At 43.8% G+C, this 10,000-nt stretch overlaps 2 protein-coding genes across 2 annotated transcripts; one reads left to right on the top strand and one right to left on the bottom strand.

The window, feature by feature from the left end:
* Positions 1-25: 25 nt before the first annotated feature.
* On the top strand, positions 26-2,999 carry EAH_00038200 (hypothetical protein, conserved; the record flags this gene model as incomplete). Its single annotated transcript, XM_013391972.1, has 2 exons — positions 26-1,515; positions 1,847-2,999. 2 exons carry the CDS (start codon positions 26-28, stop codon positions 2,997-2,999), a joined length of 2,643 nt encoding a protein of 880 aa, XP_013247426.1.
* A 5,067-nt stretch (positions 3,000-8,066) lies between these two features.
* On the bottom strand, positions 8,067-9,112 carry EAH_00038190 (hypothetical protein, conserved; the record flags this gene model as incomplete). Its single annotated transcript, XM_013391971.1, has 3 exons — positions 8,067-8,072; positions 8,204-8,395; positions 9,005-9,112. The coding sequence occupies 3 exons, from the start codon at positions 9,110-9,112 to the stop codon at positions 8,067-8,069; spliced, it is 306 nt and encodes a 101-aa protein (XP_013247425.1).
* Between the last annotated feature and the right edge of the window lie 888 nt (positions 9,113-10,000).

The following is a 10,000-nucleotide window of genomic DNA, read 5'->3' as shown; positions in this document are numbered from 1 at the left end:
CTGCTGCTGCAGCTAATAAGAGAAGATGAATACTGTGGAGCTGCGCAAACGGAGGGTGCCGGCAATCGCTGTCCGCAGCAGCTGGCGGCAGCAGCTGCAGCAACAAGAGCAGCATCAGCAGCACACAAACCAGCAGCAGCAACAGCAGCAGCAACCGCAGCAACAGTGTAGATTGGTTGCAGCAGCTGCTGACGCCTGTGTTGCTCCACCGCCGGTATTTCATACACAGGACTTGGAAAAGGAGAACAGCAACAACAGCAGCAGCAGCAGCAGCAGCAGCAACAGCAACGCACATGGCGGCAGCGGCAGCAGCAGCAGCAGCAGCACACAAACCACGCAGAGCAGCAGCAGCAGCTGCTCCAACGCGCCGCGTCGTCTGCATTTGCTTCACTCTAGGGCCAGAAGCAGCAACCCACCGTGCAGCAGCAGCAGGGGCTATTGTGTATCTTCGACTTTGATTTGCAGCAGCAGCAACAGCAGCAGCAGAGAAGCAAGAAGCAGCAGCACTTCCTCTCTGTGTCGCATTGACACAGCAGCTGCAGCAAATGCCTCAGCGACAGCAGCAGCAGCTCGCCTCACTCGCAGCAGCAGCAGCCTCACCGCTACCCCGCGCCTCATTGGCAGCAGCAGCAGCAGCAGCAGCGGCAGCGGCAGCAGCAACAATACTCCAAACAGCAGCAGCAGCAGCTTGAGACTCTTGCTTCCGAAGCAGCGGCAGCAGCAGCACTCGCAGTGGTTCTTGCAGCAACGAGAGACGCACAAAAAAAGAAAAGAAGCACCGCTTATCTGCAGCAGCAGCAGCAGCAGCAGCAGCAGCAACAGCATCAGCAACACCACCAACAGCAGCAGCAGAAGAAGAAGAAACAGCAGCAGCGTCTGCAGAAGCACTGGCAGGGACACACAGGACGAACAGCAGCAGCAGCAGCAGCAGCAGCGGCAGCAGGATGGGGCAGGCGCAGCAGCAGCTGCTGCTGCTGCAGCGACAGCCAGCAGCTCGCAGGATGGTATTAACGAGCCCTCAAACGCAGAAGCAGCAGCAGCACCAGATGCTGCTGCTGCTGCTGCTGCTGCTGTTTGTGCGGCGTTGCCACCCTCAGCAGACAGTGCAGCAGGTGGAGCAGCAGCTGCCTCCGAAACAGCAGCAGCAGCAACGGGAACAGCAACAGCAGCAGCAATAGTAACAACAACAGCAGCAGCAGCAACACCGACAGCAGCAAATGATGCAGGTATATTGGAGCAGCAAATATCTCTGTTGCATCAACATGCTGCTGGCAGCAGCAGCAACCAAGACAGCAGCAGCTGCAGCAGTAACTCCTGCAGCAGCAGCAGCAGCAGCAGCTGGCTTGAACAGCTGCGGGGTCGGCAGTGCCGGGGAGTGAGACGCACCACATCGCTGCTGGCGCAGCAGCAGCAGCAACAGCAACAGCAACAACAGCAGCAGCAGCAGCAGGAAAAGCGACAGCCGAGGATAAGCGAAGATGCAATTGCTGCTGTACCCACAATGAGGAGGCGGACGTAAGTTGCCGCACTGCTGCTGCTGTTGCTGCTGCTGCTGCTGCTGCTGCTGCTGCTACTGCTGCTGCTGTTGTTCCTGCTGTCACTACTACTACTGTTGCTGTTGCTGCTGCTCCTGCAGCAGCAGCAGCTGTTGCTGCTGCTCCTGGCGTTACTACTCCTGCTGCAGTTGCTAGTACTACTGTTGCTGTTGCTGCTGCTGTTGTTGCTGTTGCCAGTGTTTGGGTCCTGCTGCTGCTGCTGCCGATTCATTGCAAACCATCTAATCGTACGCGTTCTGCTGCTGTTGCTGCTGCTGCTGCTGCTGCTACTCGTGCTGCTGCTGCTGCAGCTCTGAGGGTTCAGATTTTTGTGAAGATTTCTCCGCCTTCATTTCTTCGCATACTGCAGCAACAGCAACAGCAACAGCAACCGCAGGAGCAGCAGCAGCAGCAACAGCAGCAGACAGTACAGGTCTTGCATCGCTGCGGTGGCTGGAGCAGCCACATCGGCAGCAGAACGGCAGCAGCAGCAGCAGCAGCAAGCGAGCTCGTTCTGCCGCTGCACAGTTGTGCTGCCGCTTCCGCTGCGCCGTTGCTGCTGCTCGCAGCAGCGCAGCACTGGAGGCGCAGTGGCTGCTGCTGCTGCTGCAGCGCCAGCGGGATACGGAAGAGGCAGCAGCTGCAGCAGTTCCCCGCAGCAGCAGCAGCAGCAGCAGCAGCAGCAGTCTTTCAAAGAAGTGTCACCCACTTATAGACGGCATTCCTTGGTCTGTCGCAGCGTTGCTGCTCCCCTCACCAGTTGCAGCAGCAGCAGCTGCTGCTGCTGCAGCTGCTGCTGGAAGCCCCTTGCATATGCAGCAGCAGCAGGGGCAGCAGCAGGGATCGCAGGACTCCTTGCCTGACGAGTCTACTACTCTCTGCAGCAGCAGCAGCAGCAGCAATTACAACTCAGGTTCTGCAGAAGCAGCAACAGGAAGCAGCAGAAACAAATGCGGTTTGCTGCTGCCGCAGCAGCTCTTCATTGGGCCTACAGAGGCAGGAGCTGTTGTTGTTGGCAGGCTGCTGCTGCCGCTGCCGCAGCAGCAGCAACACGAACAGCAGCAGCAGCAACAGAACGAACAGCAGCAGCAGCAACAACAGCGCGAGCAGCCGCAACTGCATGAGCAGCCGCAGCAGCAGCAAAACGAGCAGCCGCCGCCGCAGCAGCAGAACGAACAGCAGCAGCAGCAGCAGAACGAGCAGCAGCAGCAGCAGCAGCAGCAGCAGCAGCAGCACGTAGAGTGTAGCGATGTGCGTCTGGTTATTGGAGAGGAGCTGTGGAAGCTGCTGCTGCCTTTCTTTACTGAGCAGCAGCAGCAAGAGCAGCAGCAAGAGCAGCAGCCAGAGCAGCAGCAACCGAAGCAGCAGCTACCGCCGTTGCTTGTTATTAGGCCTCAGCTGCTGCTGCTGCCGCATCGGCAGCAGCAGCTGCTGCTGCACGATGGGGTATTCAGCATTGTATAAAAGAATATATTTAAATTAATATATTTTTTATAGATTACACAAAACACAAACACGCTCTTTGTTTGCTTCCCTCTATCTCTTTAGCCTATTATATACATATATATATATATATATATATGTATATATATATACATATATATATATAATGCATATATAAATATACATATATAAATTAAAAGTAGACATGCAGATCTATATTTATTTATTCTTTGGGTTGTGCTGCTGTCGCAACATATATATATATATATATTGTTTATTATAATGATAATTATATATAATAATAACTATAATAAACATAAACATATATATAGTTATAATTATAATAATTACTATTAAAATTAATATAATAAAATATCGCTGGCAACAGCACAAAGACAGACAGAAACCAAACTAAAAATATGCTTCAAATTCTGCTGCTGCAGCAGCAGCAGCAGCAAAATCTAAACCAGCAAGAAAAGAAGCAGCAGCAAAAGAAGCAGCAGCAAAAGAAGAAGGAGCTGCTGCTGCTGCACCGGCAGCAGAATTAAAGCACTCTTGCTTGCAGCGCCTCTACAAGGGGATAAAAGTTGCTGTTGCTGCTGCTGTTGCTGTTGCTGCTGCTGCTGCTGTCGTTGCTGCTGCTGCTGCCCCGACGGTTTGGAAGCTCTCCAAAGGTCCGCGAGAAAGGCAGCAAGGGTTTCGAATGGCTGTTGCTGTTATTGCTGCTGCTGCTGCTGTCGCAGGTGCTGCGGTTATTGTAGTTGCTGGTGCTTGTGTGGCAGTTTGACTTGCTGCTGCAGTTTCTGCTGCTTGTTCTGCTGCTGCTGCTGCTGCTGCTGCTCCCGCAGCAGGAGGCGCATGCATGCGCCCCCTCAGCAGCAGCAGCAGCAGCAGCAGCAGCAGCAGCCGCAACAACAGCAGGAACAGCAAAAACAGCAGCAGCAGCAGATGTTAGTAGATTATTGATATACTAGAAGCAGAAGACATCTTCTTGTTTATATCCAAGTTGCTGTAGATTAGGGAGGCATGCATGCTGCAGCATTTGCTGCGGGCCGCAGCAAAGAATAAGAGAGTCTGCAGCAGGTGGAGGCAGATTATTTTTAATTATTTCTTTTGTTATAAACCCCGTAGAGTACTGCCAAGCAGCAGAAGATGTCTCGACAACAAACCAAATAAATAAGCGTCCTTTGAAGCGATCCCTCATCTCTTCCAACTCTAAACGCAAACAGCAGCAGCAGCAGCAGCAGCAGCAGCAGCAGCAGCAGCAACAGCAGCAGATGCAGCAAAAGTAGCAGAACATGCAGCAGAAGCAGCAACGAACAAGCAGCAAAAGCAGAACCAGCAGCAGCACCACCACCACCAGCACTGGCAGCAGCAGCATCAACAACAACAGCAGCAGCAGCAGCAACAGCAGCAGCAGCAGCAGCAGAGGAAGCAGCGTTTACCTTGTCTGAGTAGAATATCTTGTTCTGTTTTATTAGCATAGATGAGGTGTATCTGCATGTTGTTTCTTCGCTCATTTAAAAAATTTAGCAGCAATTGAAACAAAGGAGTTATACCGCTGCCCCCGCCTATTAAACCTATTTTCTCTTTCTTAACTTCGCGGCCCAGCAAAGAAAAATTATTCATACCCAAATAACGAATCCTCCTGCAGCAGCAGCAGCAACAGCAGCAGCAACAGCAGCAGCAGCAAGAGCAGCAGCAGCAGAAAGGACAGAAGCAGTACAGATACACACGGATTTCCGCTGCGAGTTAAGCCGTGGCTGCTGCTGTTACTGCTGCTGCTGTTGCTGCTGCTGCTGCTGTTGCTGCTGCTGCTGCTGTTGCTGCTGCTGCTGCTGTTGCTGCTGCTACTGTTGCTGCTGCTGCTGTTGCTGCTGCTGCTGCTTACCCGAAGGGCCCCTCTACATCGACTTTGTCTCCTGGTTTGAGGGAGCTGAGGTATTGAGACATTTTGCCTCCGTCTATGAATGGCGGTTTATTTTGTTTTGAATAAATTTTAATTAAAAGAGAAACATATCCTCGCGTTGTAGCAGAAGATATCGGAGTGTACTTGCGGCTTATTTCTGCTGCTGCTGCTTCCGGGTCTTCCTTACCATTCCTGTTTCATCAACAAGTGCAGCAGCAACATACAAAAACAAATCTACATACACCCCACATGCATTTAAAAATCCTTAGCTAGCGAGCTAGCTAGCTAGCTAGCTTGATAGATAGATAGGGAGCTAGCTGAACAGCTAGCTAGCTAGCTAGCTAGCTTGACAGATAGATAGAGAGCTAGCTGAACAGCTAGCTAGCTAGCTAGCTAGCTAGCTATAGAATTTAGCTAGCTAGCCAGCTAGCTGATGAGGTGCATGCAGTGGGCGTACACCCGAAGCGCAGCACAGGAAACACCAACAGCAATGCATAAGCGAGAGTATACTTAAAAACTTCGAGAGGGAAGGAGGAAAAATAAAAGAAGAGTAGAAGAGAAGAGAAGATATAAAAACTTAGTCGTTCATAGTGTATAAAGAGAAACGAGTTAAGTTGTCGTGGGATTTGCTTCTTCCTAGAAGGAGCCCTTTGCATGCGAATAGAAGCAAGAAGAAGAAAAAAGCAAAGAAAAAGAACAAGAAGAAAAAGAAGAAAACGAAGAAGAAAAATAAAAGGAAGAAAAAGAAAAGAACAAGAACAAGAAGAACAAGAAGAAGAAAACAATAATAAGTAAGTGTACATATTATAATATATAATAATAATATATACATAATGTATATATATATTATATGTTATATATATTATATGTTATATATATACACTATATTTTCTTGAACTCACCACTCCCCAGGAACAGCTCCCTTTGGATTAGGCGCGAAGAGACGCAAATGATAGCCAATAGGAAGTCCGAGGGGCTGTCTTTGTTTTTCAAGAGAAAAAACAAAGCGCCAGGTATCATGAGATATTTGAGTTTTTTCTTTGAGTGTCATTTGCTTTCTTTTGCGGTCTAAGAATGGCTTTCCTTCGGCTGCTCTCCAAAACCAGAGGGAAGCTGAAGAATAAGAGGTAAAAAAGAAGAAAAAAAAGCAAAAAGAGAGAGAAACAAACATAAATTTGTAAATTAAAATGCTTAATTTTATAAAATTTTATAATCATCAGTGCAAACTTTTATTATTTTTCGAATTCAGCTTTCTTGCAAACGAAAATGCATTCAAATTTGAGGTGTATGTACACCTGAGAGTTCGGTTGTGCAAGCTTGGAAACTGTTGGTTTTTAGTGAATAATTTTATTGTTTTTGTGTTTACTTCGTTTATTTCTCTGTTTTATTCTCTGAATTTGTTGCTCATTACCTGCAAATGCTGCTACTGTTGCAGCAAGCGAGAGCACGAGGCGCAGATACCAGACGAATTCGTTCATTGTTTCTGTCCTTTAACAGAAAACAAAATGAAAAGGAATATATTTAAACAGAATTAAAATATATACTTCAATTTAACAATACCTGCAGTGTCTCGACAGACTTTTTCTGCTTCTGCTGCTGCTGTGCGCCTCAGTTGACTGTGCTGGGGCTGGGGGGCCCCTCTTTGTTTTCCTTGAACGATATAATTTCTTTTTTATCGTTTTTCTTCTGCTGAAAATAAAGCTTATAAACTGTTCTGCAGGGGAAATGACGCATTAAGAGTACTATTTCGTCCATTATAAATGCTCGTCTCGCCCTATCTTCTTAAAGATATATTTTGGAATGGGTAGACTGATGTTTGTTTATTTTGTCTTTTTTGTTTAGAGAGGGAAAAGAAACAAAGAATATTAATGCATGCATTGGTAACAGAAGAAAAAAGAAGAAAAAGCATATTTAACCTCTCTACTTCGCTTCACCTTCGCCTCTATTAAAAATACACAAACGCCAACTAATAGAATAACAAAGTATTATATGCGCTATCTTTCTTATTTTTCTTCTCTAATAAATATATTATCTTATTAACTTCTGCGAACTACAGAGACACCTCAAATAGAAACCCAAACAATGTTTAACTTGCATGCATGCAAGCTCAAGCAGAAAAGCAAACGTTTGTTTTTTTGTCTTCGTTTGTTTTTTTGTTTCATTATTTGTTTTATTTGTTTCTTTATTTACAGGTCTCTGTACTCTTCTTGTGTCTATTACTCTTCTTTTTTCTTCATATACATGCACTTCATCTTTATGCATCTATTTTTTTATTTTATTTGTTTTATTTATACACCTCAGCTGTTTATTTCAATATTATATTTATTTATTCGCTTTTCTGGTGTATTCTCTTTCCTATTCACTTCCCCATATACTTTTAAACAAAAAATTGCAGAAATGAATAAGCATATATATTATATAGATATGTATATAATGTAGATAAAGTATATATATATATATATATATATATATATCTGTGTAGATAATGTATATATATATATATATATATATCTGTATATATACATATGAATACAGATACATTTATTTATAGTTATTTACATATTTTAATTGTTGTTTTTTTCTGTTTTTTCTTGCACATGTTTCTGCACGTCACTATTTAATTCTGCATGTATATTTATTTATTTATTTATTTATTTATTTATTTAATTTTTTTGTTTCTTCTTTGTCTTGTAAATGTTTCTGCACAGCATCTGTTAATTCTTCTCTTAGCTGCAATTTTCGATCTTTTTCAAAAACTTCAGGTTCAATTTTTGTCTCAGGGCGGAGACTCCTCGGGGCCTGCATGCAAAAAAAAGAAATAATTGTTTATTTTATTTTTTTGTTTGTTTTTTTTGTTTGTTTATTTGTGTCGTTGGTTGATTTGTCTGTTTGTTTATTTGTTTTGCTTATTTGTTTATTTGTTTCATTTGTTTTAATTGCTTATTAAAGAATATTCTGTAGCTCGAATAAGAATAAAAGCATCATTAAAGAAAAAACAAACAAAAACAAACAAAATAGACAGAGATACAAACAAACAGAACTCTCAGCTGTACGTACACCGCAAAAATAACAAATAACAAAGACAAGAGACAGAGGAAGCCCCAAACAAACCCTAAACCCTAAACCCTAAACCTTAAACGCAACAAAGTCTAAACCCTAAGCCGAGCAAACCCCAGGCTCTAAGCCTAACAAACCCTAAACCCTAAACCCTAAAATAAACAAACCGTAAACCTTAAAACTGCGCACCACCCCCAAACCCCCTAAGCCCCACAAACCCTAAACCCTAAACCCTAAACCATAAACCCTAAAGGCTTACCCTAGGCAGCTGGTATTCATCAAGAGACTTTGGCTTAGAGTACTGACCCTTTGGGGCTGACAGCACTTCTTCTCGTATATTTTTTAAAATTTCTTTTTCTTTTTTAAATGCGTCTACAAACTCTGGCCGATCAAAGTACTCCAAATCCTGAAAATTTACTGCCAAACCCTCGTCGACTGCTATCTGTGCCTTCTGCACCACAAACCCTAAACCCTAAACCCTAAACCCTAAACCCTAAACCCTAAACCCTAAACAGTTAACATTAAAGGATATTAAATTATTTACAAACAAGGAAGACATAAAATATTAATAACAACGCACCACAGAAAAACACATATGCATCAAGCGAGGAAAATAGGCTTAGGGCTAATAAACTCGAGGGTTTACGGTTTAGGGTTTAGGGTTTGTGCGCTCTCTGAAACATGCATGAGAAGCGTAAACCCTAAACCCTAAACCCTAATACCGAAGCGACAGGGAACATACACACAGTATTCCTTCACGCGTCGCAACCCCCTTAACCCTGAATGCTAAACCCTAAACCCTAAACCCTAAACCCTAGGCTCGAAACCCTAAAATAAAGACCTTAATAAACCCTAATAACACCTAATAAAACGCGGATACACCGTGATAAAGCTTACTACTATGTCATAAACCCTATTAAACCCTATTAAACCCTCAAAAACCCTAATAAACCCTAATAATAAACCCTAATAATAAACCCTAACAACAAACCCTAACAATAAACCCTAATAATAAACCCTAATAATAAACTCTAAACCCTACTAAACCCTAAACCCTTACGCGCGCGAGATCGGCATCATATTGTGCAATTGCGTCTACATCTTCTTGTGAAAGGACAGCGCGATATTGAGTAATGTGCTGCATCTCCAGGAGTTTAGAGACAGCCATTACACCTGAAAAGAGCAATAAAAGAATAAAAAGAAATACAAACAAATACGGAAAAAAAACCTTGCTATAGACCTGCATATCATTATTCAAATACAGAAGCTACTTAACCTCTATCATCAGCTGCAAAAAAGCAGCAACAAATACTGCCGCTCCTGCCGCAGCTGCTTCTGCTGCAGCTGCTTCTGCTGCTTCTGCTGCTGCTGTTGCTGCTGTTGCTGCTGCTGTTGCTGCTGCATTTTCTGCTGCTGCTGCAGGCGCTGCTGCTAAGGGCTGAGAGGGGGTAGAAAGGAGTTAATGAACAGACCTGGGTGGCTGACGAAAGTAATTCTGTCTGCTTGATTCCCAAAAGAAACCAAAACATCAGGAATAGCTGCAGCAGAGTTTGTTTTAACAGCTGCAGCAGCAGCAGCAGACCCCCGAGGGGGTGCTGCAGCAGCAGCAGTAGAAGCAAGTCGTTGCACTGCCCTGAACATAATTATATTATTTAAAAAAAAAGAAGGAAATAATTAATTTTTATATCGTTAATATCTATAAATCCGCTCAAACACAAACTATTATATCTGAGTTATGCGCTGCACACAGCCGGTGGCTGCTGCATGCAGCCGCCTAAAATAACAAAAAGAATATAAAGACAAAATAAAATAAATTAATATTTTAAAAGAATTTTATTTTATTTATTTTTATTCTATTTTATTTTTTTATTTTATTTTTTAGGGTTAAGGAAATACAATAATTATCCGCAGTGCTGTTTAGTCGTCTGTATACTCAGCAGAAAAAACTCATTTCTTTTGTTTACATGCAATGCTATATATATATATATATATATGTGTGTATGTATGTTTAAATGTAGTGCAATATACATATATTTATATAGATACAGATATATAT

Source organism: Eimeria acervulina, genomic scaffold (assembly GCF_000499425.1).
Source record: "Eimeria acervulina Houghton genomic scaffold, Eah_scaff430, whole genome shotgun sequence".
NCBI lineage: Eukaryota > Apicomplexa > Conoidasida > Eucoccidiorida > Eimeriidae > Eimeria > Eimeria acervulina.
Note: the sequence above shows the minus strand (reverse complement) of the source record. Positions and strands in the feature narration are given on the sequence as shown.